General features: G+C 38.8%; 1 protein-coding gene across 39 annotated transcripts in view; it reads right to left on the bottom strand.

Moving 5' to 3' along the window:
* MICAL3 (microtubule associated monooxygenase, calponin and LIM domain containing 3) overlaps positions 1-13,755 on the bottom strand; it is a 264,465-nt gene that overhangs the window by 20,301 nt on the left and 230,409 nt on the right. For 23 of the 39 annotated variants that reach the window (XM_056799054.1, XM_056799065.1, XM_056799051.1 and 20 more), the window contains 2 exons: positions 5,193-5,303; positions 3,221-3,314 (listed from right to left, as the gene is read on the bottom strand). In XM_056799054.1, coding sequence (XP_056655032.1) covers positions 3,221-3,314; positions 5,193-5,303 — 205 coding nt within the window. Of the gene's footprint in view, positions 1-3,220; positions 3,315-5,192; positions 5,304-7,444; positions 7,496-13,755 lie in introns of all 39 variants that reach the window. The other 16 variants (XM_056799040.1, XM_056799039.1, XM_056799043.1 and 13 more) reach the window with 2 other exon arrangements.

The following is a 13,755-nucleotide window of genomic DNA, read 5'->3' as shown; positions in this document are numbered from 1 at the left end:
AGAATGGGGCCATTATCTATAAAACTGCTTGCCTTCTCCTTAGATTCTCTGTTCATTCTGAAATGGACTATAGGTTTTCTCGGTGCAACCACAGCATCCAAATCCTGTTTGCTTTGATGCAACTGGTGTTGCTCTCCAAAATATCTTCTTCCACAATGCATGTGGCTTCCATGGGCATTTTCATCACCACACACTGGCAGGTGTTGTATAGTCCTGGATTTCAATTTCTCATATATCCAAGAAGAAAGAATTGGCTGGAGAAAGGAGCCAAAGGAAGACTCTAGAGGCTTGGCTGCTGAGGTTGTCTCCCTCGCCCCAAATTATGACAGAAGATGGATCAGACCAAAATAACACCATCCAACTTCAACCTCTCACCTCCCCTCTTCAGTGTCCTAATTTGGATTATGCCATTCTTATTGTCTCCTGAGTAAGAGGTCTCCGCTTCAAACACTAGGCAGATGCAATGAAATATGAGAGAACACAATGTAGTCAACTGAGTGACGGTTCACTTGTTCCATGTCCAAGTTTTATCCAGTGCTTTCAGATCCGGACCAGGCTCAACACTCCAGAGTCAAGGATGATCTAAGATACCCATTGATATTCCCAAGACTACACTTCTCTATATCCAAATGCAAATGAGCCTTCAACATGCAGTGAAATGCCCAATGGTTTCCCTCATTTACGTTCTATTGCTCGTTAGGTTAGTGGATACTTACTTGTTCCTTTTCTCTGGCAGTGCAGATCAGATTAAAAAAGGTTTGATCCTAGGCAATCTTGGGAAACAATAGTGTATTAGATATGACATGATATATAGCTATGTTCAATCTAGCACAACGCCTCAGGGGATGGAGGTGAGCGAGGTCTTACTCTTTGATGCCCCAATTAATCACACTACGTTAAAAGCATCTTCCTGCAGGAAAGATAGAGACAAACTAGGCAGAGCTCAAATGAGCAACAAGAGCGATTAAAAAAAAAGAATGAGATAGAGGAATAAGAAAGGAAGTCAACAAGCATATAGTTTCGGAATTTTAGCAAAAAGTTCAGCTTCAGAAACAATGGATTTAAAATGAGATAGGGAAAAAAAGAGCTGAGTATTTGGAATTTAGAGTGCATTTGAAAACTTACTCGTGTTGGTAGTGAACCCATCAGAAATATGAAAATGAGGGGCTTTAAAAAAGAGAACATATTTGTGTCTCTCTGGTTTAAGAGGTCTTTCCAAATGTCCAAGTTTATGAAAACTAAAGTGGATACATTATTAGAAAGAATAGTTATAGGAAAATTTCAATGAGAATCCTTAGAAATTTTATTTTCCTTGATCCTTGGATGGGCCAAGGATAACATATAAAGCAAATGAAAAGCTGAAAAGGTTAAGTAGAACATTATTTAAATTATATATTATAATTATAATGCAAAGACCAGTGGCTTTAAAGGAAGGTGGTAACACATTAATACTTAAACAAGAGGTCTCAGAATTTTTTGACCAAAGAAGGAATATCCTTGGCTAGAGGAATAAACCATGAGATGTAAATCCTGACTCTTAAGTTACTCATTCTGATGATTCACTGGCAAATCTACCAACCCTATTTCATCTTGATAGAAGGAATCTGCACGAGGAAGTGAGGGGAAAAAGGGGACAGGGGGTCCTTTTATCCTCTGCTGGACGGAGCAAAAAATTGCAGCATGACAGAGGAAGTGATGGTTTGGCTCCATCACCCTTACAGAGCAGAGAAGCAGATTTTTGTCCAGGAAGCCAAGAAAGAATGAGAGACCGAAGCCGAAGCAGAGGGCAACAAGGGCACCAGGCTCAAAGGAGGAGCCCACGACTTCTTTTCATGGAAAGCCTGCATTAGCATTTACTCTCCCAATTGGGACAGACCTTGTCTATCTGAGAGACTCTCTAAACCTTGCTATAGGGCAGAGTGCCTCCGGGTCAGAAGCTTCGTGCCTTCTTTGGAAACTGGAGCTTTAACCTCTGAGTCACTGCACTGGAAAAGACCAGGAAGAGCCCTGATTATGTTCTTCCATCCTCACACCCTCCAAAGGGGATGGGGACCAGACTTTGGAGTATAAAGCTGCCCATTCCTGGGCCCTTCTGCCTCCTGGCAAAGGAAGGTTTGCCACTTTGTAGGGCGGCACAGACACCCGCAGCAACTCGATCCCTCATTTCAGACAATCCCAACCAGTGGGAAGATTACTTAAAGAATAGATAAGAAGACACCTAGGAACATCCTCAAGCAAGATGGCCATCTGGGGCCTCTGCAGCATTTCCTGTCTCTGGTTAGCGATGCTCTAAAGGCTCAGGGAAGTGCTAGGAACAGAAGCCACTCTGCTGCTTATTTCTGATTTTCTCCTCCAGCTCCTCTGGAACGGCTATGGTTCTGCTACCTACATACTGTCCACGTGTTCCCTCCTGGCTCTCCTCTTCCCTCTCTGAGTGATCAGAAATGGTGATGTCAGACACCTGGGCTTGGCCACTAGGTCCAGGTTCTCTAACCAGCAAGAATTCCCTCTGCAGACAAATGATAGTGGATCTAGTAGGAAAATCCAGGGCACGTTTGAGGGGATGGATTTCCTCTCTAGTCAATGTCACGGCCAAGGCTGACAACGGGACCTGGATTTGCTCTAAGAAGGGGCTTTGCAGGCTAACAGCAGAGGCAGCTCTGGGGGCACAAGCTTGGCACAGCTGGAGGGCAGGGCTACTGAGAAGAAAGGATGGGGGGGCACCTTTGTGGGCCAGTTCTGTGATGGTTCCTTGTGGGAAAGTCTCCCTTGGCACACCAGAAAAAATAAGTCAGCCTCATTTTATGGTACCTCCTTTTCAAAACCATGAGCTGAGAAAGAACAGGATACCCTGGTAAAGATTAGTGCTCACCCATGAGTAGGTGAAATGTGTTTGCCTTCACTCTCCAGAGACTGGGAAGCTTTGCACTGGGACCAATAAAAAAAGGTCCTTTCCTTGGGGAAGGCCAAGAAAAGGATACTTCTCTGACCTGAACAAGCAAGAAGTGACAGAAATTTGGGGATAAAGAGACCTAGGGAATTCTACTGGGAAATAAAACTGAGTTCCAGCTAAGGGGAAACTATCCTGTCATCACAGGAGGAGATTTCTTCCAATGGTGCTAATGTCCCATGTAAAACAACACCAGAGATTGACACTGTTGGGGGAAAAGGGGAAGAGATATTTTACAAAACAAACACCCAACCCAAACCAAGATGGTACCTGCTTCTCCACGGAGAGCCTTTTCCACGGCAACTCCTCTCTCCTCTAGCTGCCTCTGCTTTTCTTCCACCTGCTCCAGTTGTCGCTGGATAATCTGCCAAGACCCAAGAATGAATCAGAAGGGACCTTTCTTTCCTTTCTCCTAGTACCAAAGGAGAAAGTCGAATTGCATCAACAGAAAATGAGGAATAAATTAGCTAGGAAAATGGGAAAGAAAAGGATCTTATGGTAACGAGGACAGCATTTTGACGTGAGTTTGCCATCACCAAGGCTGTTTTGCAAAACTGCCATTAACTCAAGTGGCCTCAGGCATTTCCTAACTCTGTGAACCCTGGGTAAGTCATTTAACCCCCAATGCCTGGCCTTCATAACTTTTAGAACCAATATATTATATTGATTCTAAGGTGAAAGGTAAAGGTGTTTAAAAATGTCATGAACTTAGTACTCCTATCCAGAACATTATGTTTTTATTTTGATAGAATTAACTATCCTATCTGCCAATGTTTTACAGAATTTAAATTACTATTGGAATTTGGAAAAAGCAACATAGCAAAAATTAATTACTTGTAGGTAGATGGTAGCCCAGTGGCTTGAGAGCCAGCTCTGGAGATGAGAGGTCCTAGGTTGAAATTTGACCTCAGACACTTCCTAGCTGTGTTGACCCTGGACAAGTCACTTAACCCCCATTGCCTAGACCTTACTGCTTTTCTGCCTTAGAACCAGTACACAATGTTGATTCTAAGATGGAAGAGAAGGGTTTTAAAAAAAATAATAAATTACTCAATTTTGTTTAGAATAGGTCCTGTTTGGCTTAAGCACCACAAAATGAGAACTAAAAGAAGGGAGAAAAAAATTTATTTGGTGTTAGGAAAAAAACTTAACCAAAAAGCAACAATCAAAGGAATTAGAGTTATTTAGTGTGGAGAACACTAAGTGGTTTTTTGAAAAGAAAAAAAAAATTTTTATTTTAACCCCCCTCCCCTACCCCATTAAATAAATAAATAAAAAGCCACCCTTACTTTCTGTCTTAGAGTCAATACTGTGTATCAATTCCAAGGCAGAAGAATGGTAAGGGCTAGGCAATGGGGGTTAAGTGACTTGCCCAGGGTCACATAGCTAGGAAGTATCTCAGGCCATAATTGAACCCAGGATGTCCCATCTCCAGGCATAATTCTCTATCTGCCCCTAGTTAAAGTCCAGATACCAATAAGTAGAAGGAAAATAAAGAAAAAAATGACAACCCATCATTTTAAAATTTCATTAGCTACCCAACTCATTTGAGATACGTAAGTGAAAAATAATGGGAATGAACAACATTTCTTATTTGTTCAGCAAAACTGGGGCAGGATGTTTCCAATACTGGGTTTTTATAGGTTGGTTACTAGCTCACTAATCAAATTCCACAGGTAAGGCAATTCTTATGGTACAAACCCTGCCAGCTTCTCAATGATCCAGCCATGTCGAGGACTTTATGAAACCTCAGACTTGGCTCTCTATTCTTAATAGTGCCACAAAGTCAGTTTTCTAATGAATGCAAACAGTACTTGTGGGGTTCTCTCTCAAATGACTGAAAAACAAACAAAACAAAACATCCCCCCAAAAAACAGGGATTGAGTGACTGTAGCTCTTTCTGCTCTCTATCGTTTGTTGTTTCATTTCAGACATGATTTCACTGGTGTAAAGAGCTCTCCAAGAGGGGACTTTCTCTGTGAATAGAGATCATTAAATGTTCTGCAATGATTTTAGAGCTGGGACCTTTAGGGGTTAAATGACTGGGTCAGGGCTACACACCCAGCTCATGCCGGAGGGTTTGAAGCTGTCACGTCCCCCTGACTTGTGAGTCCCCACAGTATGGCGGCTCCTCTCCCACCGTCTATTCCTCACCTTCCCGCTACTCTAGAGATCCCACAATGATGGACAAAGAGGCGCTAGGCTGGGCTCTGTTGGTCATAACTGAGCTGAAGGATGTTACCTGGGCTCTGTGCAATCGCTTGAGTTCCTCTTGCTTAGCCTGTCTCCGAGCAGCCTTCTGGACCCGCCTGGTCAGTTTGGCATTGAGCTCCTCCTCTGTGTATGTCCTCTGCTGCAAGGAAATGAAAGAGAGCTTTTTAACTGGGGGAACATAGATCTAGGTCAGGGAAGGCAGGCAGACAGCTGAGGAGAGGAGGTGGGGAGACCTCAGACCTAAGGACTGAGTCTTTCCTCGTGGGAACCTTGGGGGACAAACAATCGTCTTTCCACAAAGGTGCTCGCGGTGCAAGGGGTGATGCTTTCTCAGACAGGCAGAAGGCAGGTGAGGCAGATTCCTAAATAAAATTGTCCTCTTGTTCCAGTTGCTACATGGTCCTTGAGGATTTATAGATTATATATCTTATATATATATGTAATAATATGATTATAAACATATATCATATAATAATATACAATGAATATATTATATATTTATAATAGAATATATAATACATAACAAAATAATAAATGTTTATAAGGTAATAAACATATATTTAATAACATAATTATATAGAATTATATAACTATATAACAGAATAGTAATTATGTAAAATATAATCCTATATAATTCCATAAATATATTGTTTATAATATAAATATATGTATAATATGTGCAATAACAATATATTAGAATTATATAAATATATATCATAATTATATAAAATATAATCCTATATACTTCTATATAATTATATAATTTAAATATATTTATGACACACAATAGAAATATCATTTAAATATATTTATGATAAATACTATATAATAAATTATATATAATAAAAATTTTATATATATATATAACATAAGGACAGTGAACAAAGAGAGAAATAAAGGGACATTCTTTTACTAAAGGAGAAATCTATTTACATATGTCTACACATCTTAAGGAATTCTTTAAATATAACCTTACATATATTGTACATATGTATGTGCACACAGTTGTGTATATGTGTGTGTGCATGTGTGTGCATATATGTGAACACACACAATTTGGTACAATGTTTTTCTAGTATACCTTATCAAAGGAAGTATCCCGAGATGATAAAAATGAAAATCTGTATCCTTATTTTTTGGGGGGATTAGAATTATGATTTCATTTGCAAAGGGAACACAAGATGGAAACTACCTCTAGCAAAGCAGACTGGCACTTCCTCTGCAACTTGGAGTTGCCTGAAGGCACTGAGTGTTTAGGCAATTTGCAATATCACCCAGGTCTTCCTGATTCTGAGGCTGGTTCCCTTAATTCATGCAGCCACCTATCATTGAGAACCTTTACTATCTGGTTTCTAAATTTAATTGCACAAGAGGAATAGTCTTTTAAAATTTGTTTTAAGGGGATTCATTTCTGAGGTGGCTGGAAAAATATTAGTCTTGCTAAGACTTTCTTTAGAGTCGAGTCAATTATGGTTTCAAAAAAGAACTAGAGTTGTTTGGGGTTTAAGTTTAGAGTTTACACCGAGGTCATAATATGAAGTTGCTTTTTCTTATATGATCCTGAAATGGCTACGAGAAGGGATGAGAAAGGGGAAAGGGGAACCCTCTCATCCCAAAGGAACTATATTGGTGGAACTTAAAATGTTGGTCTACAGATACAGGTTACTGGGGGTAAAGTGGGATTCAAAGATGGTTGAATCAACCCTTCAACAAGTATAGAAGCCAAGTGACCCAAAGAGCTATGTTGCATGTTGCAGAGTTTTATTTAGAATGCCCTCCTGTAATAACATTTCAGAAAGCAAAATGAGAGGGAAAGAGAAGAAAAGAAAAGGAATTTTAAAATTTAAGAAACCTAAATTACCATATCAGTTATATACTCTTTTCTCTATGAGATTGACATTAGGTAGCACTGAAGTAATGCTATCAATTATAGTCATTTGAAATAGCCCATGTCTTATCAATTCACAATGGGGTTTAAAATCACCGAGATGGATATCAGTCATGGTTTATGCTTTTGCAGATGTGCACAGAGGGCTATATTTCCCCCTCTGAGTCTTAGAGCTAAATAATCACATGCATTTTCATCAGCCAAACAGTACAATTCTACTTGTTTTTTAAATGATGTATCGATAGGAAATTCTGCTGCCTTGGTTGGCTAGAATTCCATGCACATATGGTCAGGGTTAGTGAAGATGTGGTTGTTGAGTCAGGCATAGTGGGCTGGACTGGTTAATAACAGAGATGCATGCAATGGCCAGCCGATGGGAATGGAGATACTACCTTTGATGAATATGATCTCTTGAATGCCAAGACGTGTGGTACATAAATCGACTTTAAATGGAATACAGAAAACAAACAAAACAGCAACAATAACAATGATTAGAAATAAAATAATTTTAAAAGAACACACAAATGGAGCAAAATCAGTTAGATGCTTAAAACATACACAGGACTAAAATTAATTTAAAAAAATGTTACACAAGACTTCATGAACAATGAACTTGGTATGGTAGAGTATAAAAAAACCCAGTGGAAGCTATCAATTCCAAAGGCCATTGGATTAGCATCAGTAGGAACTCTAGTTTTGCCAAAAGATTTTCTCTTTCACTTTAATCCCTTCCTTACCAAGATAATAAACCTATTTTTCAGAAAATTCTGTTTAGGTGACTCTACATATGTCTTCTCTTCCTTTTAACATCTATGTTAGGTTAACTACATAAATTATTACATATATGACAACAAATATACTTAGGAATGCTCACTAAAACATCTGAATTTGGCAGAATTTTTTTCCTCCAGAATACCAAAGCTTATTATCCTATGGATGCAGGGAGGAAGACACAGGAGAGTGCTGATAGGAAATCTGAAAAATTTCCACCAAAGTGGTGTGAGCCAATTCATATTAAACATTGTCGATTATTATTAACAAAACAACAATGACAAAAATAAGCACATAATGGCATGTTGAAAGGCTTATAAAGCATTTTTCTCCTCTAGTGAGGGACACTGGTTTCCCTAGTTCATGTAATAAAATAATTAGTCATTAAGAAAGGGAAAGAGTCATTAATATGAACTATCTATACTCTGTTATCCATTTCTAAAGTACGAAAAAGCCCTCTGAATTGGAAGGGAAACCACTGGTTGAATAAAGATTGGCTTCTTCATGGTAATCCTTAAAAAGCCTGCCAATCTTGGAATGGTTCCAGAATATGAGGCAGGAAGTAGTCTTGTGGATTGAGAAGTTGTATTCGGCAAAGGGTCGTTCAGAGTTAAATAGTTAGAGGCAGAGAGCAGAAACATACTCTCCAGAAAGACAGATATAGACAACAGAGAAGAGAGCCAACCATGAATTCAAGGAAGCCCTGGTCCTGACCTTTGGGAGATGAGCCATAGAGAGGACCAGGGACCCCAGCTGGAAGATCCACTCTGCAGAGATGCTACAATGAGGGGGAAGAAGAAGGAAGACACTACAAAAAGGACGTGGATGCCCTGCAGAACCAGAGACACGAGTTGTCCTACACATGTGTCCTCCATGATAGCACACCAAGTTTTTATCTATTCTTCCCATGGTGTATTTGTACTCAATGTTTATTAGGGGAAGGGTGAGATATTTTGTAGACACTGTTCTTAACTGATTTTAGTAAATGCCTCTGTGTACAGTTAATAGTTCTACTGGCTCATGATCAAAGGGGAGTTTGCCAGGGGTGCATCTAAGCTATGGTTTTTGGAATGTGGACCCAGCAGGTTGGCATCTTAACGAAAGGTAGCAGTCATCCTCTGGGAGAGGGAAGCAGTGCAAATAGGGCTTTGCTCATTTTATAGCTGAGAAAAATGTGATTTGCAGAAATATTATTTGCCCAGAGTTGTACAGTTAGTAACTCTTAAGACTCCGATTTAGGTTCTCTGATTCTAAGGATGCACAGAGGAATGATGGTGCTGGGTTTGGCGCCCATGTTCCTATGTTCACATTCTAGTTTTGGGATTTCAGGCAAGTCATTTAAACTCTCTCAGCCTCAGTTCATCATGGGAAAAATGATGGGAGTTGTACCAGACAGCTACTAAGATTTCTTTTAGCTTTCGATTTATGATCTTATAACATGAAGATCAGTAGTCTTTATTTCAAACACACTAGACCACAGTGGAGTTAGTCATCATATCACTCTGACTTAATGGGATTTAGAATTGGAAAGGCCTTTTGAAATGATCTAATTTAACTATTGTGAGTTTCAAGCCTCTGCTCACTTCAACACATTAAGACTTGTTATTGATTGGAGAGTTATTCTTACATTAACTGTTTGTGACCAGTCAGAATAGCAGTTTCTTAAGGCAAAGATCAGAATTAGTAAAACCAACAAATCAAAAACAGTAATAATGAAAAAGTATATGGTGTAGAATGGAAACCACACAATCTTGAACTTCACTTGAGTAATTAGCAATAAAAAAGGGAAATGGACAATAAAAATTATATTGTCACTTGTTATAACAATTTTATATAGACCTCCCTATCACCAAAATGAAATGTAAAAAGTGCACAGAAGATGACTTTAGTAAACATTTAACTTATTTGCCAAGTGAAGAAGATGGTGGCCAAAGACAACCAGAACAGGGCCACTAAATTTTATGTAAGGATCCGATAGGTTGCATATTAATTTAGAAAACCAAATGATAAAATTTTCTACATTCTACTATATTTTAAAAATTTTCATTAAGTGTTTCCCAATTATATTTTAATCTGGTTTAGGCCTTATCCCCAGAGTGATGTGGTATCTGATGTCTTTGGTTAGAATATAAACTTGTTTATAAAGTTTTACAAAGAAGGATGATGGGCAAGTATAAGCAATATTTTCTCATAAAGCAGAGAATGCATGAATGAAAAAGTATTAAACATTTACTATATGCAAAGAACTGTAGATAAATGTAGCAAAACAATTATAATCACTGTTTTCAAGGAATATTCTGAGAGGGAAAAGCAATGCATGTAGCCAGTTTCAGCTACAAGTAAGTTGAAAAAGCCCAATAGTCCTTGAGATTCACTGGCAAAACAGATGATAATTCTTCTTTAATGTCATTCTGATTGATAATAACATATCTGTTTCTGATGTTGAACCATTTGACAATGCAAAGAGAAGCAGTTGGCAAGCACAACCAGTTGGAAGACAGCTTGGCAAGATATCCAAATGAGCAAAGTGATCCCCAGGGCACTTAAAGATGAAACTAAGAGCCCAACACAATGAAGAAAAAAAAGGAAAAGATCTGTAAAGATTACCAGAACAAACTTTTCATCATCAAGGACAATAGACCCACTAGACTTATACCTTGATATTATATTTCTTCCATATGCTTATAGAAGAGATAGAAATGGGTATAAGGAGAACACAGATAGGAAAAGCAAATGGTTTGGATCAATTTATGTAGAGAAGGCCTCACAATGGTAAGGGAATAATATATGATGGTTATCCAAAGAACAGAAAGATGAAAAAGGAAAGGATAAAATCTCAGCCCTTATTAATACCAAAACAAAACAAAACAAAAAACCCAAAGGCAATAGAAAATACCAAATGCTGACATACTTCTACTCTCCCATATATGATGGGCAAATTTAGAAACGAAGTAAGGCTATCCTTGATGAGGGTATGAATGGGAAACAATGAGCAGGCTTTCACAAGAGATCATAATGATCAATGATTTAAGAGCTAGGAGGGACCTTAAAGGTAATCTACAATTCTTTTACTTTATGGTATCAGGAAACTGAGGAGATTCACTTATTTACTTACCTGGGCCTCCTGGATCCCAGTGCTTCACTCCACTAGTGTCTCACTCATATATAGGTTATTTTCATTGAAATATGCTTATATTTATTTTGTAGAGACTTATAATCAATACACAAGCATTTATGAAGTGCTTTCTATGTGCTCTGCACTGGAGATGCCAAGACAAAAATGTTATGAGACTACATCTTTACTATTTTTCAATCAACAGAAAGATGGAGGGAATATAAAATTTCATTGTGCTTATTCTTTGTTGATCATGAAAAAGCATTCGAGATTGTAGAGCAAAATGCCATCTTAAAGGCTCTTTCCAACAATGTATCTCTTATCCATACATCAAAATAATTCAAGATAAAAAAAAAAGATATAGTAACAATAGCTAGAACTTACATAGTTAAAAAAAACAAACAAACCAACTTTACCTTCCATCTTAGAATCAATATTGTGTATTGGTTCCAAAGAAGAGCAGTAGGGGTCAGGCAATGGAGGCTAAGAGACTTGCCTAGGGTTGCACGGCTAAGAAGTGTGTCTGAGGTCATATTTGAACCAAGGACCTGTAGGCCTGGCTCTCAATCCACTGATCCATCTAGCTGCCCCCTTTGATAATGTTTTAAGGTTTGCAAAGTACTTTAAAAATATCATGTAATTTCTTACTCAGAACAATTCTCAGAGGTAGGTGCTATAACAGCCTCCATTTTACAGTTGAGGAAATTGAGGAAGTTATCAGTTAAGTGATTTTCCCACGATCATATAACTCTCAAGTGTCTAAGGCCATTTTTGAATTCAGATCTTTTGGATTCCAGGTCCACTGTTCTATTCACTGTGCCATTTGGCTAGTTCCCAACATATGTCAATAGAAATAACCCTATTCAATAACATTGGGATCATAAACATTCTGCAAGATAAAGGAAGGATACATGCTTGCCAATGTGTCTGCCATGGCTATGGAGGAGATACAGTGCAGAGTCCAAATTGTGGATGGTAAGTGTGAATTTTAGATTTACTCCACCCTGCTTAGTCTAACAAAACAGGAATGTCTACACTCCTACTTAAAGATTAAAGGCTGAGAAGGATGGCCTATGACAGACATGTGCTAGCAAATGACAAATCAGAAACAACTCTCAGACCCCCTGGGCTGTCCTAAGTCAAGTTTAAGCTACCATTGGTACATATGAGACTCAAGAAGTGATGTAAAAAACAGTCTATATATTTTGTGTCACTTCCTCTCTCTGGCCTCTTTTTGGAGGAGAGGTGGCTGGTGGTAGCGTGCTGGGTGTCTTGGCATCTTGTTGTGGCTGCAGCTATTGTCCGAGTTTGGCGATGAGCGTCCTTGATACAGTAACTGGGAGAAGCTTAATATCATGGGTCAGGTGAGGCATCTTCCCTGAGCTCTCTTGGAGTTTAGGCTGATTCCTTTTTTTCCTTTACCTTTCCTAAAAATGCCATCCTCCTAGGAGGCCCCTCATCTCGGAGGAGGCCTTGTGGCTGGAAGGTCTCTGAACTTCCCTTGTCTCAGGCTAGACCGGAGAAATCTTATACCCTTCCCTTTTCCCTCTCTCTTCTTCTTAATTCCTTCCCTCTATATTAATTAAACCAACATAAAATTCCCAAACTGACTTGAGTATTTTTATTGGGATTTAAATTAATACCTGGAAACCATAAGGATAATATATTAGTCAAAACCCCTAAATTTACCCCTTACATTAAGGTCCTCCAGATGTTACTGCTCACAGGTTAAATTGTTCTGGCTGCATAAAGTCCTGGAATATTGTCAAGCCTCTCGGAAAGAGACTGGTAACCACTAAAAAGAGTTTATCCTGCCCCTCCACACAGGAAAGGCCAACAGGAGAAAGAATACCCATTTGCCAGAAAATGTTAGCCATTTGGATGGTCAACTTATAGAACTTGTTCACCAATCTAATAACTGGGAAATGGTACTGATAGGAAACTAATTGGGTTAGGAACTGGTTAGGAAGAAGTGGGCTAGATGGCCTTTGGGAAACTGCAAAGATCTTTTGAGTTTCCAAAGGGAAATTTAATTAATTTTTAAAAATATCAATATTTCGGGGCAGCTGGGTATCTCAGTGGATTGAGAGCCAGGCCTAGAGATGGGAGGTCCTAGGTTCAAATCTGGCCTCAGACACTTCCCAGCTGAGTGACCCTGGGCAAGTCACTTGACCCCCATTGCCTAGCCCTTACCACTCTTCTGCCTTGGAGCCAATACACAGTATTGACTCCAAGATGGAAGGTAAGGGTTTAAAAAAAAAGAAAAAGAAAAAAAAGTCCACGGTGAAGTCTATATTTCTATATGGAATAAGGTGGAATACAACAGTCTCTGGACAATTAAAAATGAACATAACACAGAAAGTTATGAAGAGATAGATTCATGGTAGCTGTAAATAGGCTACCAAATGGGGAATAAAGGATGTCATTAAAGACATGTAAGATAGGAAGAAAAGATAGGCTGGTCCCATGTCAAGGGTGAGGGAGGGTAAGTGAACAAACCCTTGTGATGTCAGGGGAAAGCAAGAAAAGCCTTTAGAATAATGACTGGAACCCTTCTAGAAAACTTATAGGAGGATATGGAAAAATGTCACACTGGTTGCGTAGGTATGGATAGTGTGCTTTGTATCACTGAAGGGAACTAGGAGATCCCAGATTCATGTATTTTTGGGTACATATTCTTAAATATGTACATATTCTCTTTTTTACAAATGTAAACTCCCTGAAGGCAGGCCTGTCTCATTTTTGGTTGGTGTCCCCAGTGCCTACCATAATACCTGGTCTGTAATTGTTTATTAAATGGTAACTGATTGATTTACA

This window comes from Monodelphis domestica, chromosome 5, assembly GCF_027887165.1.
Source record: "Monodelphis domestica isolate mMonDom1 chromosome 5, mMonDom1.pri, whole genome shotgun sequence".
NCBI lineage: Eukaryota > Metazoa > Chordata > Mammalia > Didelphimorphia > Didelphidae > Monodelphis > Monodelphis domestica.
This window is presented reverse-complemented; position numbering and strand designations above follow the sequence as displayed.